General features: G+C 35.7%; 1 protein-coding gene across 7 annotated transcripts in view; it reads left to right on the forward strand.

The window, feature by feature from the left end:
* The first annotated feature begins 2,107 nt into the window (after positions 1 to 2,107).
* The window catches only part of HLTF (helicase like transcription factor), a 51,105-nt gene continuing 26,611 nt past the window's right edge, over positions 2,108 to 26,601 (forward strand). For all 7 annotated transcript variants that reach the window (XM_045903602.3, XM_045903603.3, XM_045903604.3 and 4 more), the window contains exons 1-12: positions 2,108 to 2,335; positions 3,467 to 3,674; positions 12,500 to 12,666; positions 14,365 to 14,498; positions 15,047 to 15,144; positions 16,174 to 16,248; positions 16,620 to 16,811; positions 19,338 to 19,433; positions 22,796 to 22,871; positions 23,941 to 24,031; positions 25,539 to 25,618; positions 25,704 to 25,745. In XM_045903602.3, the coding sequence (XP_045759558.1) occupies positions 2,316 to 2,335; positions 3,467 to 3,674; positions 12,500 to 12,666; positions 14,365 to 14,498; positions 15,047 to 15,144; positions 16,174 to 16,248; positions 16,620 to 16,811; positions 19,338 to 19,433; positions 22,796 to 22,871; positions 23,941 to 24,031; positions 25,539 to 25,618; positions 25,704 to 25,745 (1,279 nt within the window). In that variant the 5' untranslated portion in view covers positions 2,108 to 2,315. The remainder of the gene's footprint in view (positions 2,336 to 3,466; positions 3,675 to 12,499; positions 12,667 to 14,364; positions 14,499 to 15,046; positions 15,145 to 16,173; positions 16,249 to 16,619; positions 16,812 to 19,337; positions 19,434 to 22,795; positions 22,872 to 23,940; positions 24,032 to 25,538; positions 25,619 to 25,703; positions 25,746 to 26,601) is intronic.

The raw sequence follows: 26,601 nt of genomic DNA on the forward strand, positions 1-26,601 counted from the left end.
TAATTTTTAGAGAAGTTAGTGAAGGGCATTATAGGCAGGCTGGGTTGGGAAGTGATAGGAGTGGGAGGTAGGGGACAGATTATAAAGAGCCACACCTGCCGTTCTTTGATTTCAAGTTCACAGCATCAAACAGGAGAGTGACATGATTAATGTGCATAAAGGGGGGATGATGAGAAAGCGTGTTTGTGACTGGGAGGTGAGTGGCTGGAGGAATTTTTTATTCCTTCCCCTCTCTCGGCATCCATACCCAAATCCATCAGCACACCCTGTTTGTTCTCTTAGCTTCATCATCTCCCCATTCCAAGCCACCATCATCTCTTAGCTGGACACAATTGTTTCCTAATTATCAACTAAGTAGTCTACTTCTGTTTTTTCTCTAAAAACTCCATAGAGCTGCCAGATGAATTTTTTAAAGCCTAACTCACTTTGTTATTCTCACCCTTAATGAGAGTCTACTGCATTTAAAATAAAACACAAACTCTGCCATAGACCATAAATTTCTATGGAATCTGGCTCTTATCTTCCTCACCGTCCTCTTTGTGCTATGACTAAGTGAAAGAGTGTTCAAGTTCAACTGCTAGATCTGAGATGTAAAATAGTGACAAAGTGGACAAAAAAGTTGACTTTAAATAGCAATTTTTTTACCTTAATCTGCATTCTTTAACAATGGGGCAATCATTACAGATCTTAAGGAGTCAGGCTTACCTGTATTTTCATATTTGCAATTTCATCTTTCAGTCTAACGATCATGGCTTCTTCACTGATTTTACACATACAACATTTTCAGTCTGAGCATTTTCTGGCGTATGTTCCAAGAACTTATTTAGACTCTGGCACACCAAAAATTGAACTATATTGCCATTTGTCTAATACTTCCAGAAGAAAGTAAATTAAAATAATTTGAAATGCCACTGTTTTCATCTTCCTCATCATCTTCTTTCTGTTTAGTGAAATGAAGTAATAAATTGCTGCAAATTCAATTTCTCTTTCCATTGCTGGTTCATGCTTACAGATGATAGCTTAAGAAAATGAGCAAAGGCCTCTTGAAAAAACTGTCTTATTGACTACTCTTCATACTCTGCTGAAGGAAATGTAAAATGGAGCACTCTATGAAGGGCAAGTGTCAATATTGACCACGTTCACAAATACATTTCCTCTTTGATCCTACAATTCTCCTTTGACAGTTACACGGAGACTTAGTGCGGTTCAAAACCACCACCAGCTTCTTTACTCTGGTGCTGCTGCTGCACCAGTTTAAAGGTCAGCTGACTTAATTTCTTCTGGGCTCCCAAGGTGCAGAGCTCAGCCTTGCCAACCCGTTGGTTGCAGCCAGCCCACTGTACCCAAAGTACAGTTCTCTGATTCTCCTCAGACTCAAAAGCCAACTGTGGAGCTCTGTTCCTCCTATGGTCCCCGAGGAAAACAAGCTTCTTCCCACCTATTCACATGGGCAGCCACATGCCTCAGGTAAAGCAGGTCGTGCTCACTACTCCCAGCAATCACCAACTGCTAGAAATGAAAATTTTCCTTAAAAAAGAAAATGGAGGGGGGAACTCTGTAAACCTAAATTCCAATTAAACACTTCTGAATTCGTTGTGTCTCATAGATTCGCTAGTGACCCTTAAGATGAACAGTTTGAAGGCATCCACCCGAGATTCACCCCAGGAAATGAAAGAAAGTAACTTGTTGGTAGCTCCGGGGCTCGTAATATCGCGGAGCTTATTCAGTGGAAGATCCTGTTACAGGTCACATCAGATGAGGTAGGGATGAGGCAGGATGAAGTAAGGCCTGAAGAATGGGGCTGAGACTTAGGGCCTGGGGCAAACAGTGGAAAAGAGAGTCGTCTCTCTGTTTGAAGCTGGGAATCAAGCCGATAACGCAGACACCACCAGCATGCCACTCGTACTCCTGGGGCCGCGTGGCTTTCCCGCGCGCTCGCCTCGGGGGCGGGGAAGAACCCGGATGGAACCGCCCCTGCAGCCGGGACCCCCTACAGTCTTTGAATCCCTGCGTGGGGCGGAGTTGCCCTCCCTTCCATGCTCTGATTGGTTCGTTTCCGTAGGCTCCTTCCTCGCGATTGGGCTTTGACAGTGTCAGTCACAAAGCGTCACTGGTCTCTCAGATTGTTGCTAGAAGGCGACTGCGTCGACGTCGGATTAGACTTGCGGCGTCTCACTTCCCTCGGAGCGCTTTTCCTCCGGCGCTCGGAACCTACTCTGTGCTTCTCGGCTGTAGGGCCTGGAGGGAGGCGTATTGAGCCGGCTCGAGAGCTATCTGGGGCGCACAAGCGTTCCGTTCGTTACCCGCTCAGCGCCATGTCGTGGATGTTCAAGAGGTGAAGGGGGCGAGGGGGTGGGGCGCAGGGGTAACGGCCTGTCGGCGTCCCCAGATGAACCTGACCTTCCCCGCGTTCCCTTCGAGTTCTCCTCGCGTTCTCGGTGCAGCTTGTATTCGTCCTGCTGGTGGCTCATATCGCCGCGGGAGAAATAAATGCATAGCCTTGGCTGGCGAGGGGAGGCTCCTCAGGCGAGCCTCATGCCGGGGCCTTGGAGAAATTTCTCTCAGGGGCTGTGGGGGGCCTAGGGTTCCAAGCTCCACTCTTTAGCCGGGATCCTGATCTGAGCTTTATTCAACGAACACACGTTAGATGCTCACTGTGCGCTAGACGGTGTGCTCGGAATAAAGGGCCAATTAAGAAAGCCCTTGTCCCCAAGTAGCTCACAGTTTATGTGCATGCACAGACATAGAAATACGTATTTGCAGTGGAGCCAAAGAGGTATGCGCGGCGTACAAGGAAAACGCGGGGAAATAGCTTCCATCTGTTCTTAGGAGAGTGGAAACTTTAGGAAGCCCCTCAGCGAACTTCCCCTTATTTTTCATTTTCCAGATTGGTGTACATGCCTGTTCCTGGAACAGTTATCCATGAAAGGATTGAGGGTACCCTTAAACCAACGGGAATGGGAGACTTGAGGTCAACTTCCCATGATGGCATGATTTAGATGCCTGATAAGGGTTCTGTTTGGAGAGAATTAAAACTGGATGCTGGTTGTATTATCTGTAACCGTATAAATGGCTTCACATATAATAATAGTTCCATATTTGCAAGTCGTTTCTAGTTCAATTCTTATTGAAATTTGGTGTGTAATTAGAGTTACATCATATACATCTCAATTTAAATAGATGATCATCACTAGGGAAAAGATTTGTGAGCCCTTGTTGGAGTTTTCATTTTGAGTACTCGGTAGGTAGAAGAGGCATTACTGAACAGGTTAGGGTTCCTGGAAACCTTCCCCACTCACTCCAATTCCTGCTTTACCCATAGTAACACTCTGTCAATCTTTATACAGCAGTTCCCACTAAAGATTTAACATGTTGAAATAAAATGAGAAAACAGTTGGCCTATAAATATAATATGGTCTTTGGTTAAATATTGTATCATTTTCCTGTGCTTTTTCTTTTTTAATAGAGATCCTGTTTGGAAGTACTTGCAGACTGTCCAATACGGAGCCCATGGAAATTTTCCACGCCTCTCATATCCAACTTTCTTTCCCCGTTTTGAATTCCAAGATATTATACCTCCAGACGACTTCCTAACTAGTGATGAAGAGCTAGATTCAGTTTTATTTGGAACTTTGAGAGGTCATGTAGTTGGACTACGCTATTACACAGGAGTAGTGAGTATAATAATATTAGATATTAAGTTGAAATATATTTATCTTGTTAACCCAGAAAATAAGAATTTGAAGGTGATATGTACAATTAATACTTATTTTACTTTAAGTAGAATGTATCTGGGTAAGATAACAAATATTTAATGGCCAATTTTCTTCTGTATTTATATTCTGCTTGTAATATATAAAGCACTTTTTCCTGTATGGTTTCATTTGATGGCTATAATGACTTGAAGGTAGATAGAACATCTATTATCCCCTTTTTATCACTGAAGAACTGAAGCTTAGGAAGGTTAGATGATTGGCCCAGAAAGCAGATACTAGGGGTGTATTTGTAGAATAACTTCCAAGTCCGTTCTTTTCTTTCTCCTCTTCTGTCCCTTAGCGCATTTCTGTACTGCAATATTTTTAATTTAGGAAGATTAATTCCTACTAGATAAGGGAATTGTCTATTTTTAGGTCCTTTTTTTTTTCCTTTCTGCAGTAAGACTATCTGTCTACCAATTTTTCTCCCTACATCTGTCTTTCTGTATCTGTTTGCATTGTGTGTATGTGTGAGAGACAGATAATATATGACTTTATATCTGGTGAGAAGTTGTCTTTGTTATGGTTATGTAGTATGTTTCTCTGTTATTTGGCTGATGTGTCACTAGTTTTAGTCTTTATTATGAAATATTTTAAGCATGCATAAAAGTAGAATAATAAAACAAACTCCCATATACCTGTGATTCAGCGGTTAACAAATTTTCTCACATTTTTTTCATCACTTTTCCTTTTGTCCTTTAGAACAAAAAAAATCTCTACTGTTTCAGGTTTTTTTTGTTTTGTTTTGTTTTTTTCCTTAAGATTTTATTTATTTGACAGAGAGAGAGACAGAGCAAGAGAGAGAACACAAGCAGGGGGAGTGGGAGAGAGAGAAGCAGGCTTCCCGCAGAGCAGGGAGCCCGATGTGGGGCTTGATCCCAGGACTCTGGGATCATGGCCTGAGCCGAAGGCAGACTTAACGACTGAGCCACCCAGGCGCCCCTCTACTGTTTCAGTTTACATCCATATAATTCAGTATGTCTCTAAAAAAATTCAGACCTTGTCATTTTCATACTTAAGAAAATTAGTAATTCCTTATTACATCTAATAACTAATCCATAATCAGTTTTCTTAATTGTTTAAAAATGTCTTTTTGGGCACCTGGGTGGCTCAGTTGGTTAAGCGACTGCCTTCAGCTCAGGTCATGATCCCAGGGTCCTGGGATCGAGCCCCACATCGGGCTCCCTGCTTTGCGGGGAGCCTGCTTCTCCCTCTCCCACTCCCTCTGCTTGTGTTCCCTCTCTCGCTGTGTCTCTCTCTGTCAAATAAATAAATAAAATCTTAAAAAAAAAAAATGTCTTTTTATAGTTCTTTTTGTTTGGAGAGCAAACCAGAGCATGAGCAGGGAGGGGCAGAAGGAGAGGAAGAGAGAGAATCTTAAGCAGATTCAAGTGTGGAGCCCCACAAAGGGCTGGATCTCACAACCCTGAGACACTTAACTGACAGAGCCACCCCACCTAGGCACCCCTCCTATATTTTCTTTATATTGGAGCTTCTTAGATTATTTTGTAATTGTCTGAAATGTGTTGTCTAGGAGATTTCTTAGGAAAGAGGATTTCCTGAGTTTCTGTATGTTTCTAATTGTGACATTTATATTGAAGGACAGTTTGGCTAAATATAAAGTCCTTAGCCTGTATTTTCTCTCTATATTTTGATGTTGCATAAAATGTTGGTGAGAATTCTGATGACAATATGATTTCTCTCCCATATAAGTGAATTGGGAATTTTTGCCTCCATAACTAAAGGGTATTTTTCCTTATCTTGAAAATCTAGTAGTTTTATTGGGGTATGTCTTATGATTGCCCTGTAACTTCATTTTCTTCTATTTCAGAAAATTTTTCTTTAATTACAGTTTTAAATGCTTGCTTTGTTTTTCAGGGACTCCATTCTACCATCTATCTATTAGATCTCCTCTGCATATATCTATGCCTGTGTATATGCCTATTATTTTCTCTGAAATCCTTTCTATCATACTTCTTTATTTCTTAGTTTTTCATCATTTATTTCCCTTACCATGTTTTCCACAAGGTCTGTGGAACTTTGTGTTCTTTCTGGTTTTTAATTCTGAAATAGTTTTTCATTTCTAATTTTTTCCTAAAATCTATTGGTTCTTATCTCCTATCCATCTCTCTTCTTTAGTTCTTTTATCTGTCTCTGTCTCTGAGCTTGCCTGTTTCTGATTTGTGCTATTTTTTCAAAACTTAGATTGTTTTCTAAATTATTTTAAGCCATTGTGAAATACTAGATTATGGTTTTTGATCTTAGAACATTTACTATTTGTTGAGCTTAGAATAATTTCTATGACACTAGTAAGCTAATAAAAATGTTGAGCCCATTAAAAGTAATCACTTTTTTATTTTTAAAATATGTATTATTTATTTTATAAGTAATACATATTCATTATTTTAAAATGGCTAAAAGAAAAACCATTAAATCTCCCTGTAGTTTATCATCCTGGACCATAAGTTATTCATTTTATTTTTTCACACTTTACTCTGTGGGCATATGCATGTAAATTGAAATCACATTATGTATTAAAAATTGAGATCGTTATTATGTCTATTATAGTGATCACCCTTTTTTCTCCTGGTAAAATATTAGGACTATCTTTTCATGTCAGTACAAATCTATATTGTATTTTTTTTTTTTTTAAAGATTTTATTTATTTATTTGAGAGGGAGAGAATGAGAGACAGAGAGCACGAGAGGGAAGAGGGCAGAGGGGGAAGCAGACTCCCTGCTGAGCAGGGAGCCTGATGTGGGACTCGATCCCAGGACTCCAGGATCATGACCTGAGCCGAAGGCAGTCGCTTAACCAACTGAGCCACCCAGGCGCCCTATATTGTATTTTTAATTTCCTTATTGATGGACGTTTTGAGGTTGATCACTATTATGAAAATATAAAAATTGAGGTATTAAACTTTGCATACTTACTATTTTCAACTTTTTCCAGTTTTATTGAGATATGATTTACATGAGAAAATACACATTTTTTTTTTTTAAGATTTTATTTATTTATTTGACAGAGACACAGCGAGAGAGGGAACACAAGCAGGGAGCGTGGGAGAGGGAGAAGCAGGCTTCCCACGGAGCAGGGAGCCTGATGCAGGGCTTGATCCCAGGCTTCTGGGATCATGACCCAGCCGAAGGCAGACACTTAATGACTGAGCCACCCAGGCACCCCCCCATGCCTTTTTTTTTTTTTTTAGAAAATACACATTTCTAAGTATATGATTCCAAGAGTTTTGATAAAGATAAATACATGATAATCACCATTCTAATCAAGATACTGATTATTTCTATCACCCCTGAAAGTTCTGTTGTGTTTCGTTGTAGTCCTTTCTGCTGGACCTGCCCTAACACCTACAACCTAATTTCTCTTGGTATCAGTTTAGCCTGTTCCAGAGCTTTATATGCATTAAGTCATACATTAATGTACTCTTTAATTCTAGCTTCATTCAAACTCAGGATAATTCAAATACTTATTGAGTCAATTTTGGCAATTTATATTTTTAAAGAAAAGCATCTATTTAAATTTTCAAATTTATGCTACAGAGTTGTGCTTAGTAACATTTATACTTGAAAATATTTTAAGTGTTCATTCTCTGTGTTTTATATTTGTGTCTAGTTTTTATCAATTAGCCTTGGTAGAGATTTATGTTTCATCTTTTCAAGCAACCTTTCTTAGATTTTTCTTATGGTTATTTTTCTTCATTGTTTTCTGTTTTATGTTCTGTTATCCAAGTTCCCTAAGTTTATTTTATTTTATTTTTAGATTTCTGATTTGAATGCTTAATTTTAATCTTAATAATAATAGCTTTTAATCTTAAACATTCTTCAAAGTACTGTATTCGCTATATCTCCTCTAAGTTTTGATATATAAAGTTGGCATTGCTAAATTTTTTAAAGATTATTTAATTTATTTTTATTTTTTAAAAGATTTTATTTATTTATTTGACAGAGACACAGCGAGAGAGGGAACACAAGCTGGGGAGTGGGAGAGGGAGAAGCAGGCTTCCCACGGAGGAGGGAGCCCGATGTGGGGCTCGATCCCAGGACCCTGGGATCATGACCTGAGCCGAAGGCAGACACTTAGTGACTGAGTCACCCAGGCACCCCTATTTATTTTATTTTTAAAGATTTTATTTATTTGGGGCACCTGGGTGGCTCAGTCATTAAGTGTCTGCCTTCGGCTCAGGTCATGATCCCAGGGTCCTGGGATCGAGCCCCACATCGGGCTCCAGCTCAGCGGGAAGCCTGGTTCTCCCTCTCCCACTGCCCCTGCTTGTGTTCCCTCTCTCGCCGTGTCTCTCTCTGTCAGATAAATAAAATCTTAAAAAAATACATTGTTGTAATTAGTTGTAATTCTCTCTCTTTTTTTTGTTTTTAATATTTTTTAATACATCCTTTTCTGTCTTGGTGTTCAGACCTTGTTTTCTTTGTTTTTATAGTCTCTAGAATTTTGGTCTATATGTATTCTATTTTAACTTCTATCAGTAATTATTATCTACTATCTATTATCAGTAATTAGCTATCATCTGTAGTAAATCACAGTTACCTACTTTTAATAAGTGATTTATTACAATAAAAGAAAATTAGCTAATTTTGTTTGAGATGAAATCTAAAAAAAGTAAGTTTTTTTACCTAACTTTTTGGGGTTATGTATTTCTTGGGATTTGCATAATTTAGTTTAAAAAAAGATCATGCTTACAGGCATTGGCAGAAAGGATGGGACTGGGAGAGAACAGAGCTGTGCTTTATGAATATCTCCAAAGGGCTAGAGAGGAATATCTGTCTGATAATCTGACTGGTCAGGCTATAGAGAATCTTTTTTTTTTTTTTTTTTTTTAAAGATTTTATTTATTTATTTATTTAGAGAGAATGAGAGAGACAGAGAGCACATGAGAGGGGGGAGGGTCAGAGGGAGAAGCAGGCTCCCCGCCGAGCAGGGAGCCCGATGCGGGACTCGATCCCGGGACTCCAGGATCATGACCTGAGCCGAAGGCAGTTGCTTAACCAACTGAGCTACCCAGGTGCCCCAGGCTATAGAGAATCCTGAAAAAGTAGACAGATGGTGGTGGTGGTTTGAAGCAGCATTCCTTTGTCTTTTTCAGGCAATTAAAAAAGTGATAATTCACTACCATAAAATTCATTTTTATTTTTTTTATTTATTTTTATTTTTTTTAAAGATTTTTTTTTATCCATTTGACAGCAAGAGACACAGCGAGAGAGGGAACACAAGCAGGGAGAGTGGGAGAGGGAGAAGCAGGCCTCCTGCAGAGCAGGGAGCCCGATGCGGGGCTCGATCCCAGGACCCTGAGATCATGACCCGAGCCAAAGGCAGACGCCTAACGACTGAGCTACCCAGGCGCCCCACCATTTTTATTTTTTAGAGATTTTTAAAAATTTATTTGTCAGAGAGAGTGAGAGCACGCGAGCGTGCACACAGAAGCAGGGGGAGGGGCAGGCAGAAGGAGAAGCAGGCTCCCTGCTGAGCAAGGAGCCTGATGCAGGACTCTATCCCAGGATGCTGGGATCATGACCTGAGCTGACGGCAGACACTTAACCAACTGAGCGAACCCGGTGTCCCAAAATTCACCATTTTTAAAGTACAGTTGAGTGGTTTTTATTCACAAGGTTGTGCAACCTTCCCCACTGTTTGGTTCCAGAACGTTTCGTCACACCAGAAAGAACCCTGTACGCTTTAGAAATCACTTGCTATTACTCTGTCTCCTCAGTCCCTGATATCTACTCATTTATTTTCTATTTCTGTGGATGTGCCTACTCTACACATTGCATAGAATGGAACCATACAATATGTGGCCCTTGGGTCTAACCTTCATTACTGCCATCTTTTGCGTTAATATTTTCTAGTGTGCCATTTTAATTTCCTCATTTCTTTTACTATATATTTTGAGTTGTTTCCTTAGTTGTTGCTCTGGGGAATTACAATTAATAACTCAATTCATAAGAATCTAGTTTGGATTAGTGCCAACTTAATTTCAATAGCATACAAAAATTTTGCTTGTAGATAGCTCCATTTCCCTCTTCCCCCATTCCTTTGTGCTGTTAACATACAAATTACATCTTTATTTACAGTGTATGCTCATCAACACAGATTTATAATTGTTTTATGCACTTTTATTCAGGTAGAAAAAAGTTACAACCAAAAAAAATTATACTTTTTATATTTACCTATCTAATTGCCTTTACCTGTAGTCCTTATTTCTTTGTGTAGATTCACGTTATTGTCTAGTCCTTTGATTTCAGCCTGTAGTTCTCTCTCTAATATAGGACAGGTCTTGGTGGTGATTTCTCATTGTTTAACTGGAATGTCTTAATTTCTCCTATACTTTTGAAGGGTAATTTTATCAGATATAGAGTTCTTGGCTTTAGTTTTTTTTGAAGCACTTTGAAAAGTTATTCCACTACCTTTTGGCCTCTATGCTGTCTAATGAGAAATCATGTTAATCTTATTGAGGATCCTCCTATAAATAAGGAGTTGCTCCTCTTGTTGCTTTCAACATTTTTTTTCCACAGCTTGATTATGATGTGTCTGGGTTTAGATCTCTTTAAGTTTAGTTTATTTGGAGTTTGTTGAGTTTCTAAGATATGTAGATTAATGTTTTTCATCAAATTTGGGGAGTTTTCAGCTATTATTTCTTCAAATATCCTTTCTACCCTTTGTTCTCCTCCCGTTCTGAGACTGATGTGTATCTTAGATATGGTTGCTATCGTCCCACAGATTTCTGACGCCTGTTCATGTTTCTTCATTCTTTTTTCTATATATTTCTCAGACTCTGTAACTGTTCTTAGACTCCCATCTAATGTCTTCATCTTCATTGATAACTTCTGCCTTCACATAATCTGCTGTGGAGCCTCTCTAGTGAATTTTTTTTTTACTTTACTGTACTTTTGACAACAGACTTTGTATTTGGTGAGACATAGTTTTTATGTTTTCCTTTAGTTTTTTAGACATGGTTTGCTTTAGGTTTTTGAACATACTTAAAATTTAAATTTTTTTCTAGTAGGTCAAACATCTGTGCTTCCTCAGGGACAGTTGATAGTTTTTTTCCTATGAGTGAACCATACTTTCTCATTTCTTTGCATGTCTCTTTTGTTGTTATTGTTGAAAAGTAGACATTTTAAATAATGTGGCAACTGTAAAAATTAGATTCTTCTCCCTCTCCAGGGTTGTTTGTTGTTGCTGATTTTGGAATTGTTGCTTGTTTAGTGATTTTCCTGAATTAACCCTGTAAAATCTACTGATGTCTGTACTTGGTTAGCTTAATGGTCAGCCTATGATTAAACCAGAACCAGTAAATCTATCAGTCTTTACTGTGGGGATCTGTATGCACTTGGGGCACTCCTTCAGTTGACAGTCTTCCTTAACCTTAATGTCCTGCTAGTTCAGAGCCTCAAGTTTAGCCAGAGGTGTGAGCTTACGGTCTTCTTAGGTCTTTTCCTGATCATATGCACAGCCCCGGGCATGCATACAGCCCTCTGCTTGAATATGGCCTTTTACGTTCTCAGAATATATTGGAGCTTTTCAAAGCCTTAGTGGACATCTTAGTCCCCAGCTTTCCTTTTAATCCTTTTGGTTATTGTATTGTTTGCCCCAGCTATTACCCGTTGCCTGTAAAATTGTTTCTAACAAACACCCACCCAAGGAGGGTTTTTTTGTATTGGATGAGCTCAGAGATCAAATAGAAATCACTTTGCAAGTGGGGATATTCTGGAGAACCATCATACAGGTCAAATAATGACAATTCTTTAGGAATGAATCTTTGAAAGATTCTGTTCCATTGCACTCCCTTTGGTGACTACTAGACTGCACCAAGAATTTTAGCAGGTTATTTTTAAAGGCTATCATGCAGCTGAGAGTTGGAGATGGGACTAGGACACTGATGTTTAGCTGTTTTGTTTTGTTTTGTTTGAACTAACACCCTCCAGGTTTCTGCAATTCTTTGGTTGGTTTCCAGATGTCTGGAAAAGTTGATTCTGACAATTTCTGCCATTTTTTTCATTGCCATTATGGAAGAGAGAATTTTCAGAAGTCCTTTAAGTCTTCTATTTTCAGTGACATCACCCTCAGGCAACTTTTAATCTAGTAGAATCAGAATGGCATGAATTGAAGGTTGGATATATTTTCTTAATTTCATTCCATTTTGACTTATAATTAATATCTTTTTCCCCTTTTAGAGCCTGGAGAAATCAGCCTTAGGAACCAGCCTGCCTGGATTTAAATTCTAGTTCTGCTACTTAATAGCTTTATGACCTTGGTCAAGTTACTTAACTTTTCTGTGCTTTAGTGTCTTCATCAGTAAAATGGGGGTAATGATAGTACCTACTGATAGAGTTGTGAATATTTGAAAAGTCAGATCTAGGAATGTACATAGAACAATGGCACATAATAAGCACTCAATAAAGATCACCTGTTTTCGGAAGTTATGATGTTGAAAATTTTAGTGTGAAACTTTTATTTAGTTTTGATTGTATCTTTCAGATATCAAGGATTTGTTAACTTCCCAGTGAATGTAAGTTTAAAAAATACTGTAAAAAACATTATAAAATATATTTTTTATATTACTATACAAATATGAGTCTAAGAAAATCTACATTTCTTATATGCTGTTATTAAGTAAGTATTAAAAAAATAAATGGAAAGCCCAGATAAAGTTTAATGAAGAAAGCTCCTATTGTATGTTTATTATTTATAATATTATCTGTTTATTATTTTATTAGGTTAATAATAATGAAATGGTTGCGTTACAACGAGAGCCCAATAACCCCTATGATAAGAATGCAATTAAAGTAAACAATGTGAATGGAAATCAGGTTGGCCATTTAAAGAAAGATCTTGCAGCTGCTTTGGCCTATATCATGGACAACAAATTGGCACAGATTGAAGGGTAATGTACTTTCAGAGTTTAGTTTTAATAATTATAAGTTGTGATCTTTGAATTTGTTAAGAGGCTATATAGTTGCCCTGACAACTTTTATCACTATGCCTTTAGTATGTATTAATTCTTTTCCCATCTGCCTCTACTACCCCAGCCATGAAACAACTATTCCCTTACTTTCCTACTAAATTATTACCATGGAAAATAATAGATTTTGGCTCAAATATTAGGAAATCCATACCATGTGTCCAAACCTTTTAGTGCATAGATTTGGGAGTTTGGAAGTGTTTGTTTAAATCAAAGGTTGTAAGCTAGTAGCCTGTGATCATATGTAGGTGAGTTTCATTTTGCCTACATAGTGTTTTATAATTTTTCATTTATTTCCAATATTCAAATATCTGGATATTCTGCATTTTATATAGGTTAATTTTTTCCCTAATTGAAAATTATTTATGAATATTTCTCTTGACAAATGGAAGATCTGACCTTCATTTGCACAGAACATCAGTTGACTGGAGCAGAGTAGCAGCTGCTGCTTTAGGCAAGGCCTGTATTCTCCCAGTTCTACCACCTCTTCCTTTTTTTTAAAACTCCCAGTCTCCTTGGTTACCATTTTTTCTCTTTCAGGCGTTTAGTCTGTGATCTGAATTTAAGTATGGGATGTTTAGAATATGAAAAGGTGAGGTTGGATGACAAATGCTCAGTAATGTCTTCTTACTTCACTTGTTTCTCCGTTCTCAGTTCATTAAAGTTTTTGGATATTGAGAATAAATTTTTAGTGAATCCTGGATCATAAATATAGTTGACCCTTGAACATGGGTTTGACCTGTACGGGTCCACTTAAATGCAGATTTTTTAAAATAAATGCAGTACACTACTGTGAATGTATTCTGTCTTCTTTATGATTTTGTTAATTTTTTTTTAGCTTTAAGAACACAATCTATCATGCATATAACCTACAAAATATGTGTTAATTGACTATGTTATTGGTAAGGCTTCTGGTCAACAACAGGCTATTAGTAGTTAAGTTTTTAGGGTATCAAAAGTTATATGTGGATTTTTAACTGCATAGGGGGTCAGTGTCCCAAAACCCTGTGTTGTTAAGGGTCAGATGTAGTTCTTGCAAATCATTCCCCATTCTCCCAGAATGGGTTGCTACCATCAGTGGTTCTGTTAGTGAAAGCTCTTCCCTTTCAATTAAACTTACTATTTGTACCTATCTTATTAATCTCAGTTATAGGCTACCCGGCTTTATTCCATCTTTTCAGTTTCTTCTGGCTTTCTGTTCCAAAAACAGAGGAACAGAAACTGATTGTTGTTGATCCTATTCCCTGTACTTTTTCTGTTTTTCTAGTTTGCCCAATAGTTCCTTATTTCACTTCCTTGCAAAATTTGAATGTGATGCTTACAATATTTTTTTATTTTATTTTATTTTATTTTTTTAAAGATTTTATTTATTTGGCAGAGACACTGCGAGAGAAGGAACACAAGCAAGGGGAGTGGGAGAGGGGAAGCGTGGAGCAGGGAGCCCGATGTGGGGCTCGATCCCAGGACCCTGGGATCATGACCTGAGCCGAAGGCAGATGCTTAACAACTGAGCCACCCAGGCACCCCAGTGATGCTTACAATATTTAATAGTCGTATTCTTAATGGAAGTAAAAAATAACAGTTCTAATTTTCTTTTTTTTTTTTCCTCAAATATAATAGGGTTGTTCCTTTTGGTGCAAACAATGCTTTTACCATGCCTCTCCATATGACTTTTTGGGGAAAAGAAGAAAATAGAAAAGCGGTTTTAGATCAGTTGAAGAAACATGGATTTAAATTGGGTCCTGCACCAAAAAGTAAGTTTAGAGTTTAAGCTCCTATTATTTTGCTACTGTAAGATGCAGGAATTATAAAACATTTCTTCTCTTGAGAAATAATTTGAGTTTGTTTGGCTAATTTGTGTTGAAGGCTCTGAGTTGTAACTTTTCTTAGGAATCTTTTTAAGGAAATCCCTGATTTTTTTTTCTCTTTATTTTGAAATAATTATAGATTCATAGGAGGGGGCATGTGTTTGTGTGTGAGAGAACATGCACATGCACACATACATACAAAGAGGTCCTGTATTTCCTCCCTAATTTTCCCCAGTGTTAATATCTGGTTTAAAATCCCTGATTTTAAACTTCGTCTGATAAATTATAGACAAAAAGAATCTCCCAATAGGGAATGAAGAAGTATTATTTATTTGGCAAGAGTTTGTTAAAAAATGTGGCATTATTTTAATAATGTATTTTTTTAATGACTATTAGTTTTTAAAAAATTTTTTAAATATATTTAGAACACAACTAAAAGTTACTAAAAGATAATTCATTTGGTGATTTTATTCTTTTCATTTTGTAAATTACAGCTTTAGGATTCAGTTTAGAAAGTAGTTGGGGCTCTGGAAGAGCTGGACCAAGCTATAGTATGCCAGTTCATGCTGCAGTACAGATGACAACTGAGCAGGTATGCTTCTTTTTTATTTTGTAATCTAAAAGTGAATTTTAAATGTTGAAGATTGATGTTTAAAAGAATAAGATAAATATGTATGTGCTAGTACTTGTGATCTTCAGGTATGTTAAGTTATGAAACACACTGTAGAATATATATGAAAAACTTTTTTTTAAAGATTTTGAGAGAGAGAGCAAGCGAGAGCAAGCAAGAGCGGGTGGGAGGGGCTGAAGGAGAGAGAAGCAGACTCCCTGCTGAGCAGGGAACCCCACATGGGGCTTGATCCCAGGACCCTGAGAATCTCTGTTAGCCTTTTTGTCTTCTAATTGTAGTTACCATATTTTACCTGCTCGTTATTAGTAAGGCTTGAGCCTGTGTTTGGTGGGCAAACCCCAGGTTACCTCTCTAACTTTTTTGATTTAGCCTGATTTCTTCTGAGCTACTGCTTTGTATTCGTGTGCTAATTTATAAAAGTAATTATAACACATACATGTTGCTATAGAATTAGATCAGTTTAAAGAACCAACTAAATTAGCATAAGATTAAAATCATCTATTAATGTTTTGTAGCACCTAACAAGTTGTTTGCAGTAATAGTAAATGAAGTGTCATTGACATTAAAAAAAAGTCAAATAAATGGACCTGGTAGGATCTCACAAAATGTTTTGAATACAACTAATAGAATCATAGAACTTCAATGGTAGAAGGAACCTTAGAGACACTCTAAATTATCCCTTTCATTTTATAAGAATAAGATATAGGCCATAAAGGTTAAGTCTCTTGCCCAGTGTTATATATAGATTTGTGACAGCTGTGACAAACTCTAGATTTAATCTCTTCCGTATTTTGATTGTAACACAACCTCTTACACCTAAAGCACCTATTCATTCTGCCTTCAGTAAGCAATGTAGCAACTCAAAGAATATGTTAGGTAACTTTTGGTATTCAAATCTTTTTGTTAATTAAATGATTTGAAAACCCTGAATTAAGTGAAATTATTTTAATTGGTTTGTTTCATGATGTTTCTTGTTGCTATTTGTTGTAGCTTAAAACAGAATTTGACAAATTGTTTGAAGATTTAAAAGAAGATGATAAAACTCATGAAATGGAACCAGCTGAGGTACTGAGCCAATATTTCCTATTTATTTATTTATTTAATTTTTAAAAATATTTGACTTATTTAGAAAGGGAGAGAGCGAGACGGGGGAAGGGGCAGAGGGAGAGAGAATCTCAAGCCGACTCTGAGTGCGGAGCCCTATGGGGGCTTAAGCCCACGACGCCAAGATCATGACCTGAGCCAAAATCAAGTCAGACACTTAATCAGCTGAGCCACTCAGGCACCCCCAATATTTTTTATTTAAAACAATTTGGAATTTTAAAATACACTGTTAATCTGTACAGTTTTTAGCACAATATGAACTGTTTTCCAGAATCTGCATGGAGAAAAAGGACTGGTTTAATTTCTATTTAAGACATTCCTTTTATTTATAGGCTGTTGAAACACCATTGCTTCCACATCAAAAACAAGCTCTAGCTTGGATGGTTTCACGGGAAAACAGTAAAGACCTTCCACCATTTTGGGAACAGCGAAGTGACTTATACTATAACACAATAACAAATTTTTCTGAGAAGGACCGACCAGAAAATGTCCATGGAGGAATTTTAGCTGATGATATGGGTTTGGTAATTATTTTTTTTCTTGAGTTAATAAAATTTTATTTTGTAATTATAATTTTATAGAAAGTAATTTCGAAGTAGAAAGAGATAGGAATATGTTGGTGCTGGTGTGGAACTAGATTTCACTTTCGGTATAGAACAGTTTTCTCTGTGTCTTGCACTTAAAATGAGGCTATGTTTTTTTTGTTTCGGTTTATTTGGTTAAGGTACAATTAAGTTAATTAGCAATAATGTATAAACGTATTTCTCAGTTTTCTTTTGAAATTCAAGGTAGCTTATCTTTCATGGGTTTTCTTTAAAAAAAGAAGGAAGAGACAACAATGTTACATGAAATTGTATTCTGTCACAGTATTGTGATATACAGAGTATTAAATATACATTTATGATTCCTTATACCAGCAGTTTTTATACTTTTTAGTCTCCATAACCCTTATACTCTTTATAAATTTTTGACAATCCCAAAGAGCTTTTTGTATTTGTGGGTTATATCAATATTTATAGTATTAGATATTAAAACAAAATTTTTTAAGTTAGTAATTTAAAAATAATAAACTCATTACTTATTAACATACATAGCATATTTTTAAATGAAAAGGGACTATTCCAAAACAAAAGTAATTTTGATAAGACTGGCATTGTTTTACATTTTTGCAAATCTCTATAATGTTTGGCCTAAGAGATGAGTTCTGAGTTCTCATAACTGCTTTTTCATTCAGTGTGTTGTGATAAGGTGTTTTGGTATAGGTACATAAGGATTAGTCCTCACACAGATATGTAGTTGGGAAATGGGAGGAGTATTTTAAAAGTAGTCTTTTTATTTTTTTAATTTTTATTTTTATTTTATTTGCGAGAGAGAATGAGAGAGAGCACGAGAGGGAGGAGGGTCAGAGGGAGAAGCAGACTCCCTGCTGAGCAGGGAGCCCGATGTGGGACTCGATCCCGGGACTCCAGGACCATGACCTGAGCCGAAGGCAGTCGCTTAACCAACTGAGCCACCTAGGCGCTTCTAAAAGTAGTCTTTTTAGATAACTGTATAATTCTTTGATACAACAACAAAATTAAGCAAGTACTAGTTTATTAAAGGTTAACAGTTATAATGTCGAACTTAAAAATTGTATCTGAGCTTTTGTACTCTGTTGCATTAAAATCCATTGGTGGGCTTGCACACTGAATGGATATTGCGCTCATGCATGATTTCATAACATCAGGCATTGCTTATTTGGAAAATATTGGTTCATTGAGTTACACAGATCTGCCAGATGTTGATGCATTTCATTATATAGTATCAAAAGTTTATATTCTTTGATATTACTGCTAATTTTAGTAGGCATTTGCATTTTGGGAAGCTGCTGTGCTCATGGTGTCAGATACAAGTTTTCCAACATTCTTAATTTTTGCTTGAAAGTTCAGATTTTATAATTTACAACAAATCTGTCAATTATTTTCCCTTGAAAATAGCTGTACTTTGTTCATTTTTCAAAAAAGTCTGCCACTCAGTCATGAATAACTGGTTGTTGGTCATTCTTTCAAGTAAAAATAGTGATGCATGAAAAAATGATGATGCATGGTGATAGTTGAGCTTGTAACCTCAGTCTCGCAAGTCATTTTTCTCTAGATAACCGTCATATTTTGGTGTGCAACAAAAGTATTTTTATGTGTTCTTCCCTTCTTGTTATACTTAGAATATTTGCGTGTGTACTTGAGGCAAGATTTAATAAAATTCATGTGTCCTGCTTCATCAAGAATATTCTTATAAAATATTCTTAAAACTAGCTTTTTTTTTTTTTAAAGTATTTGGCAGCTAAGAATACAATGACCACTAGTATGATGTACTGCCAGCTGCTTAGTCCTTAGCAGTATTATGAAAATAGGTTTGTACATACTCCTGAGAGGGTCCTGGAAAACTCTAGGACCTGTGGGCTACACTTAGGAAACTGCTGCTTTAACTGTTTTAAAATTGCCAAAGAGTTATTTCTGTGTTGCTAATTATAAATTCGCCTATGGAAAGTAATGAAAAATTACATGCTTCTATTTAAGAAAAATGCACAAGAAATACATCATTTATGCTTTGTTGATAAGTTAAAGCTTTTAAGTTTTACAGTGATATTTAAATGAAATTTAATAAAATAATCGATTATCTCATGTGCATACTGGAATTACTAATCATTTTAAATAAGCTCTGAACTACATGGCAAGCAAGTTGTAGTTTGATGATAAAGTTATTAGTTCAGGGTTAAACATAAAATCTTATAACCAGCAGTCTTCCAGTAGAATCATATTTCTCACGGATGCTTATAGTATTTTATGGAGTAAACCATTTAATAATTCTTAGTAATACAGTGTGCGAAAGCATTTCTTAATCAACAGAATTCTTTTTATTAATACATAGATTATTTAATATAATAGTATGCTTCTGTGGCCTTGAATGCTATATGATATTTGCCCATTTGATTTTACAATTGGTTTTGGAATGTTCTCTGGTCAGTTGAGTTTCGGAGTCTGACCATTTGTCTTTTAAAAACATCTTTAAAGGGCAAAACTCTGACAGCCATTGCAGTAATTCTTACCAACTTCCATGATGGCAAACCTCTTCCTGTTGAAAGAATTAAAAAAAGTCAGCTGAAGAAGGTAAAGTATTAGTGTGTTTTCTCCAAAGTCTCTGGTTCATTTTAATTTTGTCATTGAAAAATAATTTGCCAAAAAATTGATAAAATACATGCAGTGTTTTTAGAGAAATGCTGAATGGCCTCTCTTACGTGTTGCTGAAAAGAGTGAAAATTGTGTACTACATTCTTGAGGGTAATTGGGTAATATGTATCAAGAATCTTAAAAGTGTTTATGATCTGTGATTCAGTAATGCCACTTCAGAGAAACTAAAGAAGTTATCAGAGGGGCGCTTGGGTGGCTTAGTTGGTTAAGCATCCGACTCTTGATTTTAGCTCAGGTCTTGATATCAGGGTTGTGAGTATGAGCCCTGTGTTGGGCTCCACACTGGGTGTGGAGCCTACTTAAAAAAATTAATTTGTTTAAAAAAAATAATGGAAGGAAGGAAGTCATCAGAAATCCATTTTTTCCAGAGATAAAAGTACAAACTTTTCCCCCTATGCATTATTTAAAGGCAGAAAAGAAACTCCTCACAGTAAGGTAAGAGTTATGTTATTATGTAGCCTTAAAATTTAATATTTTGCAACTATAAAATCCTATTTTTGAAGAACACTTATTTTTATGATATTTTTTAGTTAAAAAAAAAGGCCAGGGACACATTTTGAATAGAATTAAGTCTCATTTTGGAAAGGCGTATTTATGTATGTCTGAGTCTGAATGTAGTCATACATAGTGATAATTATGTCCTAGTGATGATAACATGGGTGACCTTCTTGATATTTAATTTATATATATTTTTACATATGGCATATAAACATAATATATTTATGTTCCATTTCTAAGAATTAAAAAAAATTAGTTTTATGGGGAAAGTAAATGTTATTAGAATGAAGCAGTTATTTTCCATTTTCAGCTTAAAATTCAAAAAACTTAAATTAGGGAATAACTGAGCAAAAAGTATATGCAAAATACCTCTGGACTTTTCTGTACTGCTGTTCTAATTTTTTTAGTTTTCAAAGAGGCTGCGTATCAGTTTCCTGCCACTGCTTATGAAGAGTCTGTTTTATTAATTTCTGCACCTTCGTTGCATTTCCTTCTTTGTACTTTTGTTGGGAGTTTAACTCTCTTGTCAAATATCTGAGATTCAATTCCTTACCATGAGTAGTTTGATACTTTACATTCTGTGCTTCCTACATTTTGTTACTAAAACAGAACACCACCACCTAAGACTACTTACAGCTTCAGTAGCAATTATCAGCTTAAAAAATTATCTGTTATCAGGAAAGCCTTCCCCCACACTCTGTCCCCCGAAAATCAGCCATGAATTTAAGGTGTTAGGTAGCAGGAAGGTGTTAGTATATCTGGTTTGTCACATTTATTGAAATTGAGGCTGAAAATGTGATTTCCAGCTAAGAATTTATTGCAACAAAAATATTACACGGTTTTAAATAGATTTAGATATTCCAAGCTTACAGAGTGAAATGTCATTGATTTAAGTTCCATTAGATTGGAGTGTAATATGACTTAGGTTGGACTTTGTAGAAGGTTTAATTTTGAACTCTGAAGAAAAAACTTGCTAAGCAAAATCATTTCATAAAAAAGAGTAATGTAATGGACATCATTTGTGGATAAACTATTAGGTTCTTTTTTGCATGTTGTTTAATATAAATGGTTGAACTAATTATTGAAGTAAGGTAGAACATTTGATGGAAAGCATTTTTAATATCAATTTCTTCCGGGTATTGGATATAAGTGATGAATCACTTAAATTCTACATCTGAAACTACTTATTATACTGTTAACTAACTAGAGTTTAAATGAAAACTTGGAGAAAAAAATAAAATCATTTGGCTTGTAAAAAAAAAAAAAAAGAAAGGTGTAATACTGCCATAATAAAAATGGCAACTTTGGACTGCAGTGTATTTAATAATTTTATAATGGCTATGCAGTCTTAAATAATGTAAATATTTGACATTGATTAAAATAAAATATTCTGTACCTCTGAAACAAATAATGCAATATGTTAAGAAAGAAAAAAAAAAAGAAGAATGTAGCAGGAGGGGAAGAATGAAGGGGGGGAAATTGGAGGGGTAGATGAACCATGAGAGATGATGGACTCTGAAAAACAAACTGAGGGTTCTAGAGGGGAGGGGGGTGGGAGGATGGGTTAGCCTGGTGATGGGTATTAAAGAGGGCATGTTCTGCATGGAGCACTGGGTGTTATGCACAAACAATGAATCATGGAACACTACATCTAAAACTAATGATGTAATGTATGGGGATTAACATAACAATAAAAAATTTAAAAAAATTAAAAAATAAAATATACTGAGCTCTGAAAATACAAATAAATTACCTAAAATAACTCCTAGTTACATATTTTTAGATACGTTACATTTAAAATTTTCAGCTTAGTTAGACTCATACCTTTAGAAGGGGATGGATCTTTTCACCTACATTTTTAGTAAAACTTAACTGGTGGGATTTTATAAGATGTTTCAAATGTACTTTTTTAATACTAAAATCAAATTATCCTTTCTTATCCCAATCTCAGCAAAAATTACTTTGTACTCCTGCCCCCCAAGTCCTAATCTCTACTCGATATGACTAAATCACCTACTTTTTTTTTTAATGGGAAGAATTAAATTCAGCCCAATTGGCGTTTGTTATTCGTACCTACAGAATGAAGTTAAGAATTAAAGATTAGAGGAACCCTGCCCTATTAGACTCATGTAAACATTTTTTACAAAGAAATGTAAATTTTTACTTTTACAGAAGTTTTGGTATTCACGTGTATATTATTCGTGTGTGTGTGTATATATATAGATAGATATAGATATATAGATTCATTTTGAAACAAAGGGATATACATGAAGGGAAAAAGAAGAAGTCAGGGTTGGCAAGAAAATCCCTAATAGAGTATGATAGGAGGGACTCTGGACCCTGTACTATTGGAGCTACCCATCCTGGGAATTCCAGAGAGCAAGGATGGCAATGGCAGCCTCATTAAAGATAAGTTATTTACTGAGTAGGGACTCTTGGTTAAAAGCTTATAGTTTGAGAATTCCTTTTAATTCTAAAGTAAATTTCTATTTCATGTTCATTGTTTCTTACAGTAATTATATGCCATTTATAATTGAGTTTTGCCATTTGTATTCCTTTTGAAAAGATAAAGACTGATTAGTTTTCTCTTTTGAGATACCTGTGAAAATTTTTTAATCTGTTTATTTTTCCTCTTCACTTAATGCACCTCCCCGCATTGCTCCAGAATGGAGTACCAATCTAAGTAATCTTTATTATGTAAAGTAAAGCAGTATAAAGGATGCATTTTAAGTTTATTTAAAACTGACAGCAGTGCTATGTAAGAAATATGCCTTTTCATCCAGGAGTGTAATGTTAACGATCAATCTATGAAACTTGGAGGAAACAATACCAGTGAAAAGGCAGATGGACTAATCAAAGGTAAAGTTTACTTTTGAACATGACCCCATATTTAATTTAAATTTTTCCAGTTTGATGACATAATTCGAGCTCTGGCTTTGTAACATGTAAAAATTTTAAGATCTCTTTTTCTAAGAATCTCATGAGAACTGGTAATCAGGAAAAATTTCATCAAGGAGGTCATGATGGAATTGGGTGGTTGTACACCAGTCAGAGAAGCTGGGCAAGAACATTTTTGTTTGAGAAAAAGTCACATGAAAGGGCAGTAAAAAAACAAAACGATAGCAACATAATGCGTATTTTGTTCTGAGACCTCAGAGTAGTTTATGGTAATTACAATGTAATGTGCATGGACAATAGCAGATAAGGGTAGAAAGATAGGTTAGAGCCAGATTCTGAAGTTAGAGGAGAAACTGTGGATTTAGCAGTTACATAGTTGGGTTAGCAGTTAATGACCTTCACAAAATTAGTTTTTGAAGATTGGTTAGAGCAGAGCAAAACTGAAAATATTTTAAGATAAGAATAGTAGGTGAAGAATTGGAAATAACAGTTGTGTGCTATTATGTATTTTGCTAAGTTTGAAATAGAAATAGAAAAATAGTTGGAAATGAAGGCAGAATTGAAGGGCTTTTTGCACAGGGGAGCATTGAGAAAGAAATCCATGGCTAGGAATAGCTTTTGGGTACCATGGAAAGAATTTGTAGGCCTCTGTGGGGGCAGTGAGAGCAAGAGAATAGATAAGTGAATTAGCATTAGAAGGAAAGGAAGTAAGGTTGATGGAAAATATAGATAATTGAGGGAATGAAAGGTAGGAAAATTAGGAGTTGATAGAAGATAGCATTCGATTTTTTTTGTGAAGTAGATCATCTGGGAGTCAAAGGAGTTAAGAATCTAGGTAAAGGATCCAGTATGGTATAGACCTTTGTGGTGAGTGGGTAGAGAGATGAGCTGGCTGATTGAAAAGAAAAGAATGAAGATATTAAAAAAAGTTGAACTATTGATTTGGAAAACCCAGGTTTTAAGAAGGATACTCTTAGTCAAGGTAATTTACTAATACTCTGTATATTTGTCCTTTTCTTTGAAATGAAAGGATCTAGATGTAGTGGAGAACCCAGTATTTCAGATGTCAAGGGAAAGAATAAATATCCCAAGTCAGAATTGTCTAGCTCTCGCCCCAAAAGGTAAACTCTGTTATGGTTTGATTGTGTGTAATGTTTGTTTAAACTCTTTTTCCATTTTCTTATATGTAGGAGAGAGATATGACCATTTATCTCAGTTATATAGTTCTTTCAAATTCATTCTGTTACTTGAAACTTGCAAAATCACTGATTTAGGCAGGTAGGTGTTCTCATTTTATAGGTGAAGAAAAGTAATACTGATCTATAAAAGGGAATTGGTAGTTTTTAATAATTAATTACCTTTCTACCACTTTTCTATTTCTTTCACATAGGAACTAAGATCTAGCTCCCAAGTTTTTTTTGTTGTTGATTTTAGAAGTTTTCTTTATATTTTGAGGAGATGAAAACTGACAACTATTAGATGATTTGATAGAAGCACTCTTTGCTCATCTCGGTTCTTTGTCATTTCACCTTTAGAAATAAGATATGATGAAGTTATTTTAGAGAGTATTATATTAATGTAGACTAGAGGGAGAATTTGAATAAAATATATAATGCTCTTCTAATTTAACTTGAATCTGTTAACTTCGTAAATTTCATTTGCCCTCAGAAGTAGATCTAAATACTTGACTTTTTGTTGTATTGTCTACCATAATATCTGCAGGTGTGATCACAAATCTGAGTCTCTATTAGCTAGTTCAGTAAAGATCTCAAAACTGGTGCTTTGTTAATTGTTCTCTATCATTAATACCTATCTAAACTGAGCACAAAACCAGGACTCCTGTTTCTCATCTAGATATCAAATCTTACAACTCTTAACTGACCATGAGCGTGAGAACAGCACTGTTAGGTTGACCAGATAAGATTAAAGGATATGGAAATAGTAAGGAGGATGTGGGGGGAAAACTAACACATATATGATAGTTAATACATGTATGTTTACTGTGCAACAGGTACTATTTTAGGGGCATTGAATGTAGTAACACATCTTAGGAAGTGAATTGTATTTTTATTCCTGTTTTCCAAAAGAGGAAACTGAGGCATAGAAGAATATTAAGTGACTTCCCTAAAGTCACATAGCAAATAAGTAGAGGAATGGAAATTTGAATCTAGGTGGTCTGACTCCAAAGTCCATTATTTTTAGGTGCTTAACCACTGTAATGTACTGTTTCTACACAAAATACATAAAATTTTTCATTGTGAGAGAATTATATTTTTGCATCTTAGCTGCTCATTTCATTATATTTTGATAAGAGTTACTTCTTTTTAGTTCTAGTTTTATATAGGTGTTTTGTTTGAATTGCCAGATATTAAGCTCAGTATTAAAAATGATTATTTTAGGATGGTTGACCTTTTCAAATTTAATAATAGTGGTACTGTATTTTGTATAGTAAATGCATCTGCATATGAAAGCAAAATGCTTTTAGCAAATTTACTTTCACTTGTCAAATTTTCCTTGAAATTTTTTCAAAAACCAGGCAACACAGAAGCATATGTAGTGCATGTATTAAACCTGTGTTTTCATATCCCATTTTGTTTTGGTTTGATAAAAAATTTGTGTATATTTTAGAAGGAAAACTGCAGTCCAGTACAATGAAAGCAGTGATTCAGAGGAAAATGAAGCAAGTGAATTGCCACAGAAAATGAAAGGTAATATGAAATGGACTTTATTTGATACTGTGTCTTATATTCTAATTTCCCAGTGTGACCATTTTTGTATTTGGTTTTGTTGTAGGCAAACTGAAAAATGCACAGTCTGAGACTAAAAGAGTAAAAGGTACGTATATAAATCTCAGTATACATAATCTACACTTAAGGATTATTTTAAAGTAAAACTCCAGGGGCGCTTGGGTGGCTCAGTCGGTTAAGCGTCTGCCTTCGGCTCAGGTCATGATCCCAGGGTCCTGGGATCGAGCCCTGCATTGGGCTCCCTGCTCGGCGGGAAGCCTGCTTCTCCCTCTCCTGCTCCCCCTGCTTGTGTTTACTCTCTGGCTGTCTCTCTCTCTGTCAAATAAATAAATAAAATCTTTTAAAAAAATAAAAAAAATAAAGTAAAACTCCATAGGTTTATATCTCTTTAGCTTGGATTCTTTAGTAATAGGTCTTACACTTGACTGCTGTTTACATTTGGAGCTAATTAAGGGTGGTAAATGAATGAGGCAAATTGAAAGATTAGTTTCAAATTAAAATCTAAGAAATATTTAAACTAACTTTAAACAAAGTAATTTTTACTGCTTATTAAAGGACTCCAATAAAATCTTATATGTACAAATTACAATTACAGAAGTTGAGTGGGAGCACCATCTTGGTAATATTACTGTTCGCATTGTCATATAGCTGTAAAAGTAACCAGTCAGTATCATTACTTTTTCCTTATCTTTAAAACATAACTATTTTCTTTTCTTGTAAACTGGATGGTACTGTATTCCTAATTAGTTGAGAAATTGTATTGCATTTGGAAAATTACTCATTACCACCAACTGATAATGAAAATTTGGCAGCCTCATCATTAGAAGTCAAACACCTGTTTCCTTGAGAATACTCTTCCACCTGGAAGCTGAATCACTTTGCATGTGGCTGCTCCTACTTTCACATCTCTTCCTCAAGAGAAGTAACACTTCATGACAAGTGAC

Source organism: Mirounga angustirostris, unplaced genomic scaffold (genome assembly GCF_029215605.1).
Source record: "Mirounga angustirostris isolate CCGP_5_RB_7025 unplaced genomic scaffold, mMirAng1.0.hap1 SCAF_1, whole genome shotgun sequence".
Classification (NCBI taxonomy): domain Eukaryota; kingdom Metazoa; phylum Chordata; class Mammalia; order Carnivora; family Phocidae; genus Mirounga; species Mirounga angustirostris.